This window comes from Oppia nitens, unplaced genomic scaffold, assembly GCF_028296485.1.
Source record: "Oppia nitens isolate AA-2021 unplaced genomic scaffold, nextdenovo-longstitch-racon4-pilon3 scaffold25_pilon_pilon_pilon, whole genome shotgun sequence".
Lineage (NCBI taxonomy): Eukaryota > Metazoa > Arthropoda > Arachnida > Sarcoptiformes > Oppiidae > Oppia > Oppia nitens.
Window position 1 is genome coordinate 259,289 of NW_026533205.1, and position 17,461 is coordinate 276,749.

A 17,461-nucleotide genomic window follows, 5' to 3' on the forward strand; every position below is an offset into this window, starting at 1 on the left:
GAGAGAGAGAGAGAGAGAGAGAGATTTACTGTTATATAACTAATGTATTTTCAATTGAAAAGTTTAACTAAATTAACAAAAGTTTAATTAACAAAAAAAATGTTTTTAAATTTAGATTAAAATAATAATAATAATATTTTTTTCGATATACGATAAAATTGATATTTTCCTATTTTTGTAGACTTTAGAAAAATATTATCATCAAAATCATTGACTTTTTTTTATTGTTGTATATAATTAATAGTTTAGTGTTTTTTAGTGAAAAAAAATATTTCTAGTAATTATTATTAATTAATAGATTTTATTTGTAATAATTTATTTTCTAGTAATAAACAAAAATTGTATAATAATACTAATAATGTAGTAAAAAAAAATTTATTGATTGATAAAATAGTAAATAATTATTTAATTAATTTATTAAATTAAATAATTAGTAATAAAATGGTGAATAAAATAAATAAAATAAAAATAATTTGTTTTTTCACATACAGTATAACTAAACATATGGGAAATGTGTAACAAAAAAGTGTTAATAAAAAAATCAATAGATATACTAATTATTATTATGTAATCACTATTTTTTTGTGATTAATTGTTTAATTGATTTAATTATTTAAAATTATTTTTTTAAATATTATTATTATTATGAAAATTGAATTGATTTTCAATCTATCGGTACTATTGTTATTATTGTTGGCCAACAAAACCAATGTCTACGGTGACGACACCACTACCAGTGAAGATGATCATACATTGAAAGCCGAAACACTGTCCACTGATGGTGGCGGCAGTGGTGGCGGCGGTGGCGGTGATGGCGAAGATCATACACTAAAGGCTGAACAGCCGACTACTGGTAGTAGTAGTAGTAGTGGTGGCGGCGATAGTGAGGATCAGACACTAAAAGCCGAACTGACCACTAGTGGCGATAGCGAAGATCATACACTAAAGGCTGAACAGCCGACTACTAGTGGCGGCGGCGATAGTGAGGACCAGACCTTAAAGGCCGAACTGTCCACCACTACTGAAGCTGATGGCGAAGATCATACACTAAAAGCTGCCGCACCGGCAGCACCGGCAGCGGCCAGTGATGATGGCGACAGTCCAGCCGTCGACATGTCCGACGACGGCAAATGCGAATGTTGTGACGGCCCGGGTGTCAAATGCGGCTGGCATTTGGCCAACTGTGCCGGTGGTGGCGGCGGTAGTAAATCATGTAAACCGCGATCGCTATACTATTGCGAATGGCAACGTAAATACGGTATACTGTACGAGCCGTGCGACCAGAATTGTGTACACATACCGGTCAGCGGTAGTAACGGTACCGATAGCGGCCACCACCACCACAACAATCGGGATGACTTTTGTTCGGTAATGTTTGACCAGTCGTTTATCTATATCAAAACGAAACGGTTCGAGGAGGTGGAAAAATCGTTGAAAGGTGCCCTAAATGAGGCCCGATTGAAAGCCGAACAGGCCATGAATAAGGTGGGTAAGGCTATCCAGGATGCACCTACCGATATGCCCGACTATCTGACCCTGCCGACAATGCCCAATTTTGGACTGGGCGGCCAAGGCCCGACCACTGAAAAGCCTAAATCGGGTTGATTTTAAGGATCGAGGGGTAGGAGGAGGTGTTAGGATAGTTGTTTGTTTGTGTGGGTGTGTGTGTGTTTGAGGGGACAGGTATCTACTAATTGTTGTAGTTATTATGTTTGTATATGTTTTTTTTTGTTTGTTAATAATGCTAAATAATAAAAAATTTAATTAATAACTAATTTTTTTTGTTTTAATTGTTTGTATTTAATTAAAGTTGTTGTTGTTTTTTAATTAAACTAATTATAATTAATAATAATAATTATTAACTAATTATTAATAATAATAATTATTATTAACTAATTATAAATAATAATAATTACTAACTAATTATAATCAATAGTAATTATTAAATAATTATAATTAATAATATTATAACTGTTATATGTATTGATTAAAAATATAGTATTTTTTAATTAAAACTTTTTTTTAAATATTAAAAATTCTTATTTTTATTTAATCTCATTATTTATTTTAATTTAATTTTCTATTAATTAAATGTTTTAAATTTTATGTTAATTATGTATATAATCAACAATACTGTCCGGTGATGACCAGGGGTTGGGTGGTTGAGTGGGTGTGGGCTACCTGTGCTCACACACACCCATCCAATCATTTCTTAACATTCCAGAGCTTCAGCCACAGTCCTTCGCACGACTCCTTATAATAGTCGGAAACCATTGAATAGTTATTTGGATTTAAGTCCATATATTTTGTATACGGACTGTCCGATTGCCGATCAATGGCCTCCGACCAGTTGGCCGAACCCATCTTCGATGGCGATCTACATAATAATAATAATTAGTTTATTGTATATGTCTGGTTAAACCCTGACCACTACATACCCGGTACGGGCAAACTCAGCCCAGGCTTGAATCATATCCCGACTAATCTGATAATCCGATTCCGTAAACGTAATACCCCGGAGCCTAATGGGAAACCCGAACAATAGGAGGACATCATCGCCATGACAGACACCCATCCAACCCTTACAGTTCGGGAATACGGGTATTGTTGGCGGATGTGTTACCCGAAAAGCATATACCCTATTGCCCTGGCTATGCAGGGCAAACTCCCGACCGAAAACCACTGTCGGACAGGCCATATTATAATCGCCAAACCCGTACCCGACTGCCTGTCTCAACCGATCGTAATCCGTGTCGGCCAATCCACGGGTATAGAAATCGGCCACTTCCCCGCCGTACGGCTCCTTAAATACCATATACAGAAACTGGATGTACTGTTTAGCTGCCACTACATTAATCTTGGGCTTAGGTATGGATGGATCAAATACATTGGGAAACAGGCTTTCGACAAATAGGGCTCCCTCTTGACTAACCGTACCGTACATTAGGTCAATATCCTGATTAAACTGACCCTTTTGTAGGGCATCTAAGGCTTGGACAGGCATCAAGTCTTCGCCGAAAATCGGTTCAAATGATTTCGAGTCTTTTCGGGCGGTTTTCGATATATTCAGTATCTGATCGGCCGTTTTGAGCCGTAGACAGTCGACTATTGCCCGACCAGATTCGGTACTACAGTTCAGATTACGGGCCAAATATAGGGTTTTGTTGTAGGATTTCTCCCGCGATTCGCTGCCCAGGTATGAGTTGGGTGCACCTGATTGTAGGATTGCCCGACGGAATAGGCCGGCGCCGAGCGGCGATACTACGTGTGCACCCACTGACATACCACCTGTACGGGTAGGATATCATATAATAATAGATGGCATTAATTGTTTAGTTTGAAAATATATATATATATATAGAGAGAGAGAGAGAGTAAATGTGTGTATATTATGCACAGGTATGTGTGTGTATGTGTGTGTGTRGTAGTAGTGTGTAGTACACTGTGTACTGTATATCTCAGAGAAAGAGAGAGAGAGAGAGAGAGAGAGAGAGAGAGAGAGAGAGAGAGAGAGAGAGAGAGAGAGAGAGAGAGAGAGAGTAAATTAATTAGTAAACTATGTGATAAAAAAGTTATAAATCCTTCAATATTTTTAGCTGAAAATAAAAAATTTACGTTATTTTTCATTAAAATATTATACTAATAATAACATATACTGTATAATTATACTGAAAAATAATAGACAAAATTTCTATAATTTTTTTTTTAATTATGTTTGATTATGATAACTATATTTTAAAATAATATTTTTTGAGCACTTATTTTAACTTAAGTTTATTTCAGTGATTTATTTTTTTTATAAAGAAAATAATTGTTATTAACTTTTCAAATATATATTACTGTATTAACTCAAATATATAATATAAATGTCAAACTACAATATATAATTGATTATTAATATTATCACTAAACAGTATTCACACTATTAATTAAAACTTAAACCTAAATAATCAGTACTTCAAAAAAAAACAATCACTATTATTGACATTTAAAATACTAAAATATAATATAATACAAAAAAAATAGTTTTACACACACATAAAAAAGTGTACTTAAAAAAACTAAAAAGTGATAACACATTTAGCACCCAAAAAAAATAGGCCACAAAATACCTGTGCCTTAAACTAGATATACTATTATGACTTACCGGCCGACTCGCCAAAAATGGTTACCAAATTGGGATCGCCACCAAAAAACTCAATATTTTTCTTAACCCAACGCATACCTTCCAGTTGGTCATACAAACCCATATTACCGGCAGCATCATCGGTACCGGCATATAGGAAACCCCACGGACCCAGCCTATAGTTAACCGTAACCACTATAACATCGCCCATAGCGGCCACATAGCGGACATCGTTGACAATCGAGAATATAGTACCCGTTTCGAAACCCCCGCCATATATCCAGTATAGCACCGGGCGTTTAGTACCGCAAGTTTTCGGTAGGGGTGACCAAACCGTTAGAAACAAACAGTCCTCACTTTTGATGGACTCCTCGGGAATGTTGTTATCCGGTTCCAGTTTATCCGGTTGTATACATGATTGACGATATTTGACGGCATCGTAAACACCCGACCAGTTGCCAATGGGTACCGGTTTGCGGAACCGTAGGTTACCTATTGGCGGTTCGGCTGTTTGGTTGTGTGTGAGGATAGTTAGTATTGTTTTGGTTTAATAGGTTTATACCAATAGACTTACCATAAGGTATACCATCGTAAACGTATAGTTCGGTTCCGTCATCGAGTGTTTTGATAATACCCCTGACCTGACCGTTACGGGTGGTCACTACGGGTGCATAATTAATACAATGTGTTTCGTAAATAAATAAAACTACTAATAAATAAATTGATTTTATGAAAAACATTTGATTTTTTAATGAAACTTATTTTATTAAATAAAAATAAAATTATTGTTTTATTTTTTTTGCTTAATTAATAAATTAAACTTTTTTTAAGTTAAGTATTAAATAATATTTCTATTATTGTTTTATATGATTATTATTGTACTAAAAAAGTATTAATATCAAGATTACTATATCTTTTTCTGATAAAAATTAAGTCAATTATTTTATTTTATTTTTATATATACTGTATATATTTTATTGATTGTATTGAGTAAATGTCATTTTATTATATAAGTAATAGTACTTAAAAATTAATAATATTAAATTGTTTTATTAAAAATAAAGTACATAATAATAACAGAAAAAAGAAAATTAGAAATTTTTAGTTTTTATTATTATTAATTGATTGATAAAATAAAATAAAATAGACTCTTATTTTTAAATGTATTGCTTATTATGTGTTAAATTATTATTAATACTACAATATTAGATATATATCATATATATATACTGTATATACTTGTAAATCAATCATACAAACAATTATTATTATTAAGGCCATAGCATGATTGGCATATTTTAGTAAAACAATATATTTAATATATTAATTAAAAATATTTATTAATATAATTTTTAAAAAGTATGTGAACAACCTTTTAGTAAAAAAATAACATAATTATATATATATATGGGATTATGTTATATATTATGTAATTTAAAAAAGTTAAAAAGTGTTTTATAGCTATATAATAATATTCTTGTTGTAATAATATAGTTGTTATATATTGAATACACTAATATATTATAGATAATAAGTTTATATATATATTTTTATGTAAAATAGTTTAGTTTACATTTTACGTCAATATCAACTAAAAAATATAATTATTTATACAATTATAATCTAATGGACACATAATTTAAATGTACATAATCATTGATTAATATTAATTGTATAGAAAAACTTAATAATTTATATTATAATTATAAAATTAAAACTTTAAAAATATTATATTATATAATTATGATTAAATATATAGATACATTAATTAAAAATACTGTATACATTATATTAGTAAAAATAACTTTTTTCGGAAAAATGTATAGTATTTATCACGGATAATTTTTTTGGGTTAAAATTTAAAACATTAACATGTTATAGATAAATCAATTGTATTTTTTATAGTTTTTAAAATTTTGTTTATCAATCATTAATTTAGTTGTAAATATTTTACCAAATATATCATCATTATTAGGACTAACTGTTAAACATTTACAAATAAAATGTTTATTAACTAAATTATAATTAATATATTTTGGTTTATTTCTAATAATTTCCGAACATCCAGGTCTATTATTATAAACTGGTTGTATCATTGATGATATTAATTTGCTTATTGATTTAATATAGACATTTAAATTGCTATTACCATACAATTCATCGAATAAGCTAGATAAAATAATAAATTTATTAAAAAAAATTAGTAATTATTAGATTTTTATATATGAATATAATAAATAAATTTACAAAAAATAATAATAATTAGATTATCGAAATGATATAATAAATAAATTAAAAATAATTATAATTATTTTTGTAATATGATTATTAGTATTTTTTAATTTATTTAATATAAATAATATCAATAATCTAATTATTTTTTAAGCTAGATAAAAATAATAAATTTAAAAAAAAACAATTAAAATAAATATAGTCATACTTAAAATCCATTTTTTTGTTAACATCGAATAAGTCTAATAATATACAACCCATACTATAGATATCGCTTTTTTCATTATATGCAGCTTTTTTGCCACCATTTAGACTAATTTCGACTTCAGGTGCCATATATTTCTTAGTACCGACACTTTTGGTATGTATTTCCGATTGAGAGCCCAAACGGTTGTGATCAGTGGTTAAACCAAAATCACATAGTTTTAGAAACCTATTATTTAGTGGCTTATCATTGATGAGTATATTTCCGGGTTTGAGATCGCGATGAATAACCGGCGGTTGTCTTGTATGCAGATATTCAACGCATTCACACAACTCTAACATTATATGACTTGTAATGTAATACTCGATACAATCCATCGGTTGATTAGATTTTCGTTGAAATGTTTTTGCTTTTAATTCAATCAATTGTTTAAGACTTTGCGATAATAACTCCATTTGAATGTAAAGTATTTTTGATTCAATCCACGCGTCATAATATATAACCACAAAATCTGATTGAAGTTTAAACAATTGTTTTATTTCTTTTAAATAATTATTTTTCATTTTGTTATCTGTAATAAAAAATAATAATATATTAGAGCAACAAATAATCTTAAATAATAATAATTTTTTAAAAATACTTTCAATTAGAATATCCTTTATAGCGAAACATTTTTTAGTTGTTTTATCAATAACTTTATAAACTCTTCCATAAGTTCCAGAACCCAGAATTTTATTAGTATTTATAAAATTTTTATTATAATATTTTGATTTTTTCAGAATTTTTATATCTTTATTGTAGTAATTATTTTTATAACTTTTTGAATGCAGAACTTTATCTGATGATGACTTATTTTCTAATATTTTATTAATATAAATATCAAATTTTCTAATTAATTTATAGAATTTCTACAAACCTTCTAATGTTAATAATTCGTCTTTTAGTTCATTAAAACAATTTTTATAATTATTATAATAACTTTTGGCATTTAATTTTCCATTAGTATTGAAAATGTTTTCACTATTAATTTTCTCAATTGTTATCGAGTTATTTGTGTTATCTGTTTAAAAAAATTATTCAATTTTTAAAAAATAAATAAAATACAAACCTTCAAATTCTATAGAATGTTCTGTTTGATGATAACTGCTATTATTATATTTATAATCTATTTGTTTATTTATTTTTTGATTAGTGCTAAGATGACTATTTAAATTAATTGTTGACTTAATTGTTGAATCAATTGTTGAATTAATTGTTGATTCAATTTCTGAATCAATTGTTGAAGAGATGTTGTTATTATTTGTGTTATCTGTTAAAAGAATATTTAATAATATTAATCTAAGACAATTATAAATAATATACAAACCTCTTAATGTTGGCACTTGGGTTGCTTGAGGTTTATTTCTATTATTTCTTGCTCTATTGTATATATCTAAAGAATTATTATGTTCTATTTGTCTATTAGGTCGTATTGAATTAATTGTTGATTCAATTTCTGAATCAATTGTTGAATCAATTTTTGAATCAATTGTTGAATCAATTGTTGAAGAGATGTTGTTATTATTTGTGTTATCTGTTAAAAAAATTATTTAATAAATATTAATCTAAAACAATTATAAATAACATACAAACCTTTTAATGTTAGCACTTGGGTTGCTTGAGGTTTATTTCTATTATTTCTAGCTCTATTAAATATATTAGGTCTATTTTTTAGTATTAAATTAATTTTATTAATTTTTTTATATATATCATTATTTGATTTAAACAATAAACTAAGTTGAATTCTTAAAAATAATCTGATGAAGATTAAGTTGATCTTAGATATCCCAGTGTATTCATTAACTTCATTCATATTTACTTAACGATAGAGCGATAGTGTGTTAGTAAAAGAAATTATTAATAGATTTATTGTTGGGTTGAATGTAATGATCGCTGATTAGTTTTACATATATAATTGTGTATCCAATTCTTTCTACGCATTATTCAAACCCAAACTATATTTTTGTTTGTCACATAATATTTATTAAATTATTATATTAAATCGAAAAGTAATATTTTATGACATTTTTTTAAAAAACATTTTTATCACAAAATTTTTCTATAAACTATTGGATCATTTATATTATCATTGTTATGACCTTCTATAGTATACCAAACTTATTATACCCCAATACATCATCATTTGACATCCACTCGATCATTTGTCACATGATGCATTTGATTTATATATATAATTATTGGTCAATTATTATTATATATACTGTTAAAAATATATCATAAAAATTAATTTGATACATATAATTTGACTTTTTACCTACTACAAATATTCAATATAATTCAACACAATTATACTATAGATGTTTAATTATTATAGCATAAATCATAAACGCTATCATAATTTGTCACAAACTATATATTACTTTTACATTTATAATGAAATACTCTTTTATTATATTTTAGATTTTTCATGTATTTTATTACACAATGAAAATTATAATATAAATCATTTACAAAATATCAATATTAATATTTAACTTATTTTTTTACTTATTAACAAACATAACAAATTACTTATACAAAAACCTTTTTCAGACTTGCATTAATACATAATAATAAGCATTTAGTATTAATTAATTAATAATTAATTTTTAAACACTAAATTATAATTTAATTTAACAAATTGCTTAACATTAATTATTAAAAGCATAGTTATTAAATTTACTAAACAAATATTTAATAAAATAATAAAAACTATACATATAGAACAATATTACATATCTATTACTGTAAACTATAGTTATTATCTTAAAATTATCATATATTCTTAATTTATCTAAAAAATATAAAAAATTTATTATTATATTTATATATCATAGTTAATTACACTGAAATATAATAATATTCAACTATTTTTACACTATATATGTATGTATGTGTATGTAAAGATATATTATTTTATTACTGTATATATATATATATATTTCACATAATTAGGTCTAATAAAAGCTGTTTAAAAATATTATTAAAAATTTTTTTCTATTATATTATTGTGCTTTAAGAGAACCTTAAATTTATTAAAACAATTATTATTTCCTAATGATATAGTGGGGCTAAATTAATATACATTTATAAGAAAAACTTTTACGTGTTTTGACAATTATATAATATAACTTATATTCGGATGATTTTTTTGTTTTTCAAAAATATAAATGCTTTTAAAAAAATTAAAAGTAGTTTACATAAAGTCGTCATTTAATAAATAAAAGATCAGATATCACTACTCGTGTTTTATTTTTATCAAATAAGAGAAGTTAAGTTTATTGGCGGACAAATCAAATGAAAATCAAAGGAGTTTACTGACGAAGAACGACATCATTAATAGCTCTAATTAATATTGATCATTGTTAACACTTAGAGTGAAGGATGTTAAATGTTACATTAATGCTACTACGTGTCCGAAAAAATAGCATTGTAAAAAAGAAAGCTTATAGGCGTAATATGAAAATACTACATAAAGTTAACAGTTGTCTATAAAGAGACATACTATACGCATGCGTTAGAAATGTGCACATTATATGAAAAGTGATAAATAACTGTATTATAATATTTGAAATAAAAATGCTTTACTTGTTTATTATCTAATTTATTACATTTTATACATTATTTTTGAAACTTGTATACATATTGTACAATACAAAAAAGATATTGTATTAATTTAATACATATAAATACAAACTTAATTTATTATTATAATTTACAATAGTTTTGATTATAATTTACAATAGTTTTGATTATAATTTACAATAGTTTTGATTATAATTTACAATAGTTTTGATTATAATTTACAATAGTTTTGATTATAATTTACAATAGTTTTGATTATAATTTACAATAGTTTTGATTATAATTTACAATAATTTTGATTATAATTTACAATAGTTTTTATTATAATTTATAATAGTTTTGTAAATAAATTACAATAATTTTCAATTAACAAATTCATTTTATAAGTGTATTGCATTATAACTTATGTTAACATAATTTATAATGCAATAAACTTAAAATAATTAAATATTTTTTAATTAATTTTTATACAATTTTAAAATAATTATTATTATAAGATAAATACATAGTATTTTTAAATTATCAATTAAACAATTATAGATTGTAAACAAAACTTAATTTAGTAATCAAATATTATTAATGTTGAAACATTGCTGTGGTTTCCAATGCAATGTCACTACTTCTACATCAATACGTATGTGTTATAATATAATACATGTATTATAGGTTTAGTGTAATGTGTGTCATCACAAACAACTGTTGTCCTAAAACACAAACACTACAATGCACTACAACTACGTGTACTGCTATATAATAGTTATTGTATAAAAATGTTTTCATTGATTTTCTATATGACGTTTATCACATGTTTCGTAAGTGTATTACAGTACAAAAATGGTTTACTATTGTTGAACTGTAATACATTTTTAAATTGTTGAACACAAGTAACGTTAAATTATAAAAATTTTGCTATTATTGTCTGAATCAAACAAAAATAATTCTCTATTGTATTCATCATAAGGATTTTCTATATCATTCATTGATGTATTAACTTGTAGTGAACAATTATCAACATCTTGTTTATATTTATCACACAGTTTTTCATAAATAATAAAACATATAATGAAATTAAAAATAAAAATCATATAACACATTAAATAGATAAAACAAAAAATAATAAATTTTTGCATTTTATAATAATAAATTTATAATTATTATTATACAACAATTACTGTATTATACATTGGATTGTCAATAGTAAACATTTTCTTTGAATCATCATATTTAAATTGTGATTGATTTAATAAATCAATATATTTTCTTAACTTATCAATTCTTTTATTTTGAATATGAATGACAATCAATGGAAATATTAAATTTAGGAGCATGTAATGCATTGAAGACCAACTTTACTGAGACTGAGTTGAATTATACTAAATATGTTAGCATATTTTTAGTTACAAAAAGATAATCGTTGTCCCGTTTAGTATGAGAGCAAACTTTGACCCTATATGACCAATTGACCATTATATTATATTAAAATCTAACTTGTTTATCTTTAGTGGCATATAATGAATGGAGCATTCCTAAAATATTTACAATCTAATTCATATAATTAAAAAGTTATTACAATTTAACTATAAAATTACCCGAAACGCACGCCAGGTTGATTGCTAGTGTTAATATAAATAAATTACTTGTTTGTATTGTTTATTTATTAATATAATATTTTTATAACTAATAAATATTATAAAATTTATTTAAAATTTGCTAAATCTGTATTTAATTTAGTTGTAAATATTTGACAAAATATATCATTAGTATTTTGATTAATTGGAAATAATTTTCTAATAAAATGTTTCTGAATTAAATTATAATTTATATATTTTGGTGTTTTGAATAATATCATTGCATCCAGGTCTACAATTATAAACTAAATGTATCATCGATGATCGATGAACTATTTTTTAATTATAAATGTTTAAAAATACTGTTATAAAAAAATTGTAATAATTTATAATAAATTATAAAATTTTCATTAATCTAATGTTTTTATGATAAATAATTTTAGCATATATTTTGTAATATATTTTTTAAAATAAATAATTATCTTAATGAAATATATTGTAAATATTGTAAATCTCTATATTGTAAATATTAAGACATTGATAAGCAATATAAGTAGTGAATTTACAATATATAAATTTATGCGTCTATAATGTATATATATATATATTATTTGTAACTTTATTGCCAGTTTTATAAATTTAAAAATACTAAAAAAATCATTAAATATAAATAAATAATAAAAATTAATGTAATTAGAATTATTGTTAATAATACAAATTGTTTCAAGCATTAAAATACATACAAAATTTGTTCAATTGATAAAATTTAAATAAGTAAAACAAGTATATATATTGTATATTATTATAGTTTATTGATAATCAACAGTTAGCTCATGTACATGTTATGTATGTATGTGTTTTGATGTAATCTATGAATGTTTAATAGATTGAAAGTTAGTTATATATATACTATATATTTATATACTTAATAATAAATAAAGAATAATATAAACTATTTATTAATATTATAGTACTTATTTAAAAAAAAAATATTAATAATCTTGATTTAAACCATAAAAGTTAGTTTTCCAATTATTTATGTAGATTTTAAAATCTTGTTATACTAATTAAACAATTTAATTAAACAATTTATCTAATTAAATAGTTATTTTTAATTTAATTGTTTTAAAATATTTTATAAAAATATTGTAATTATGTATATAATAAATTATAAAATTTTTATTAATCTAATGTTTTAATCGTAACTTTATTTTAGGACATATTTTGTAATATATTTTTTTTAATAATAATTATCTTAATAAAATATATTAATCTCTATATTGTAAATATTAAGACATTGATAAGTAATATAAGTAGTGAAATTACAATATATGATATATAATATTTAGTTTTTAAAATTTAAAAAGTTGTTTATAATTTAGTAAATATTTTTAATTAATTTACAATAACAATTAATATTTCATATTCAAATCACTTAGTTTTTTCAATTTTTCTAAATTTGAATTTTATAAATTTTATATTTTTAAAACTATTTTATGTATTATAAATATTTAGTAATAACAATAACTTTTGATATTAAAATAAATATATTTTTTTTAATTATAAATTTATTTTATTTGAAAAATAACATTCAAACTATAATTTAATTTATTATATCAAACAAATTTCTAAATTAATGTCATGAATTATACAATCATTATTTAATAATAAACCAAATTGTACTGATATTATTCAACTGAAACAAAAATATATAAACTATAATTTAATTAGTAAAAATATTTAAGTAAAATCACTTAAGTGTATAATGAATGATAATAATATTTATAAAATATTATTTACTAATATGTTAAATCAAGATTAATAAAATTTATATTTAGATATATTTATATATACAGTTAATATATATAATAATAATAATAATAGTTATATTAATTATTATACTTTATTATTTTATTTTATTATTTTACTTTATATAAATAATTATTTAGACTTACTAAAAAACACTTAAATAATTTGAGTGTCTATATCAGGGATCAAAATTAAACTTTATAAAACAAAATTGTACAAATAAACTAGTACATATTAAATGATTAATTGTTTGTTTAATTTACTCATGGTTAATAAAAAAAAATTATGAAAATTACTATTAAATATCTGTTAAATTAGTTATGCTATATATGTATCATAAAAAGTTATCATGATTCTATATTAATTAATCCATTTTTAACTTAATATCATTGATTTATGTTGCATACATTAACAAACTCGCTTATTGTTGGTTAGACTGATATTATCAAGATTAAATATATATATATATATATATATATATATATATATATAAAAGCAGTCAAATGATTTTGCGTCCTGTATTTTGACTTTTGAACTGTTAGAGATATATATATATATTTAATGCTTTTTTATATATAATATTTAATCTTGATAATTTCAGTGTAACAAGCAATAAGAGACTTTAATGTAAGCAACATTATCAATGATCTTAACTTATAAAAGGAGTTATAATATAGACACTCAAATTATTTCAAAGTGTTTTCTAAAAATTAAAATACTAAATAATTATTTATATAAAGTAATATAACAACAACAACAAAAAGTATAATAATAATTATTACTATTATTAATCAAATAATAGTTTAGTTAATAATATAATTAAATTTTTACTAATATTGTGTTCAAAGATTTAATATTTTTTTTGTTAATTTATAATATTTGTAAAAAATAAGTTTTTAAAAGACATATTAATAAAATAATACAGTAATGTCTGTAAATTATTTTTTTAATAAGTTTCCATTGTTTRAGAAAATACCTGAAACTATAAAATATGAAATTAAATTATTTCATTGTTATAACAATAATATATGGTTTGTCACAAATGATGATCGAGTCTATACATTGGGTGATAACTGTTTTGGTATACTTGGTTTGGGTCACAACAACATGAATGTCAATGAACCACAAATTATACCTGAATTATGTGACAAAAATGTAAACAAATTTATTATCGGATATTATTTTGCATTATGTATGACAAGTGACCAACAAATATATAGCTGGGGTTGGAATCAATACAAACAATTTGGTAGACATACGAGTGATATGTACAGCAAACCAGCAATCATTACATTCTTTAATGATAAATGTATTATAGATATAAAGTGTGGTCGGAGTCACACACTGGCACTGACCAGTGCGGGCACTGTATATGGATGGGGTAATAACAGTCACGGACAGTGCGGTTGCGGACAACAAACTAATTACATTGATAATCAAACTCGTGTTTTATTTCCCATAAATACTGTCATTAAATCAATTTATTGTTACAATTGTTATTCATTTGCCATAACAAGTGATGGTCACGTATACAGTTGGGGTTATTATAGTAATAATCTATTGGGACATAAAACAAATAATAAATATTATAAACCAGAATTAATTAAAAATTTGGAAAATATTAAATATATTTCATTTATATATTATAAGTACACTAATGGAGTCTATTTAACTTTATTTATTACAAATGATGGCTATTTATATGGATGCGGAAAATTGGCAAATAATTTACTTATTATATTAAAAAAAATAAATATCAACAAAGTGAATAGTATTTGTTTAAATTATTTAAAACTATATAATAATAAATATTATGAAATTATTTACGATTCTGAATTAAGATTGGTTGAATGTAATAGCGATTGTAATAATTTTATTGATTTATTAGCAAAATATCATAAAATTACATACAATACTATTGATGTTACATCATATTTAAAATATAACTTAAATTATAATAATCTCAAACAACTAACTAACAAATTAATAACTTTGGAAGGTATGTCTTTATATTTAATAAAAATTACATTTAATTTCAACAATTTAGTTCAACATTTCTTATTTAAATTTCTTTCTATTTTAGATTATAAATCAAATTGCAAAACAAGTTTAGAAGATACTGAAAAACTTGAGACATCCATAATACTAGATAATAGTAATTTAGATTTTAATCATGATCTCGAAATTTATGATAAACCTGTTAATAATAGAAAGTTATTTAATAAGTTTTTATTGTTTGCAAAAATACCCGAAAATCTAAAATATAAAATTAAATTATTTCATTGCTATCACAATAAAATATGGTTTGTCACAAATGATGATCAGGTCTATGGATTGGGTAATAATAATTGTGGTAAACTTGGTTTGGGTCACAATAATACTGTAAATCAACCACAAGTTATAAAAGAATTGTGTCAGAAAAATGTCAACAAATTTATTATCGGATATTACTTTGCATTATGTATAACACGTGACCAACAAATATATAGCTGGGGTTCGAATAATTGTAAACAATTGGGTAGACATTCAAGTGATAAGTACAGCAAACCAGCGATCATTACATTCCTAACCGATAAATGTATTATTGATATAAAATGTGGTTTTAATCACACACTGGCACTGAACAGTGATGGCATTGTCTATGGATGGGGTTATAACATACTCGGACAGTGCGGTTGCGGACAACTAAATAAATGTATTGATAGTCCAATTAGTATTTTATTTTCAATAAATACTGTCATTAAATCAATATATTGTTATACTGAATGTTCATTTGCCATAACAAGTGATGGACTCGTATACAGTTGGGGTGATAATAGAAAGTATCAATTGGGACATAAAGATAATGGAAATTATTATAAACCAAAATTAATTTTTGAAGTAAAAAATATAAAATCTATTTCATGCTCATCATTGAATATGAATCATAGATTAACAATATTTTTGACTAATACTGGTTTTATATATCTAATTCATTCATTGAACAAACAATTAATTTTATTATCATCAATTTTAAATATTAATCCAGTAATTGATATTTGTTGTAATTATTTTAAAATTAATAACAAATTTTATCAACTAAATTATAATATTAATTTTATATTAATCGAATTTAATAATGTCAAAAGTTTTAGTGATTTATATGCAACGTATCAACAAAAAACATACAAAACGCTAAAAGCTAATAATATTTATAATAAAAATATTATTAAAAATTCAAATAAACAACAATTAATTTCTGGAAATTTTGCATTTACTTACAAAATTAAAGAAAAAAATAAAAATATTTTTATTAAATACACGGATGGTAAGTATAAATTTAATATTGTATTTAATTAAGTATATATTATATTTATAAAAAAATAATTTAAATTATATATTTTATTTTAACAGATATTCAAAAATATAATATATTTTTAAATAATTTAAAAATATATAGTTTAATTCTAAGTTTGAAAATAACTCGAAAATTCAAACAAAAAATTAATAATTTTATTAATAAAAATGTTTGTATTTGGTTTGTAACAAACGATGATCGCATTTATACATTGGATGATAACACAAGTAAATTAATTGGTTATTATGCTAACAGTGATGTCAATAAACAACAATTTATTACCGAAAATAATTATAATTTTGTAATATGTATAACAAGTGATCAACAATTATATAGTTTGAGTTTAACTAATTATCAAAAAATATTTCAAAATATTATTCATGAAAAATATAAAAATGCAATCATTATATACCTAAATGAAAAATATTGTTTCAGTTATAGTTTTAATCAAACAAAACATTTTTCAACAATAGAAATTTTTGACGATTTAAAACTTTTAGAAGATGACAATAAAACTGATTTAATCGATAATGGTATGCAAAAATTTTTTATACACAATT

General features: G+C 23.5%; 2 protein-coding genes across 2 annotated transcripts; both read right to left on the reverse strand.

The window, feature by feature from the left end:
- Nucleotides 1-2,057: 2,057 nt before the first annotated feature.
- On the reverse strand, nucleotides 2,058-4,928 carry LOC128954193 (cholinesterase-like). The gene is made up of 4 exons (XM_054299766.1): nucleotides 4,701-4,928; nucleotides 4,148-4,633; nucleotides 2,439-3,288; nucleotides 2,058-2,377 (listed from the first exon to the last, which is right to left on the reverse strand). Exons 1-4 carry the CDS (start codon nucleotides 4,864-4,866, stop codon nucleotides 2,206-2,208), a joined length of 1,674 nt encoding a protein of 557 aa, XP_054155741.1. The 5' UTR covers nucleotides 4,867-4,928; the 3' UTR covers nucleotides 2,058-2,205.
- A 1,128-nt stretch (nucleotides 4,929-6,056) lies between these two features.
- On the reverse strand, nucleotides 6,057-8,764 carry LOC128954110 (cyclin-dependent kinase 1-like). The gene is made up of 8 exons (XM_054299677.1): nucleotides 8,730-8,764; nucleotides 8,196-8,248; nucleotides 7,930-8,136; nucleotides 7,788-7,872; nucleotides 7,204-7,268; nucleotides 6,567-7,134; nucleotides 6,211-6,295; nucleotides 6,057-6,107 (listed from the first exon to the last, which is right to left on the reverse strand). The coding sequence occupies exons 1-8, from the start codon at nucleotides 8,762-8,764 to the stop codon at nucleotides 6,057-6,059; spliced, it is 1,149 nt and encodes a 382-aa protein (XP_054155652.1).
- Between the last annotated feature and the right edge of the window lie 8,697 nt (nucleotides 8,765-17,461).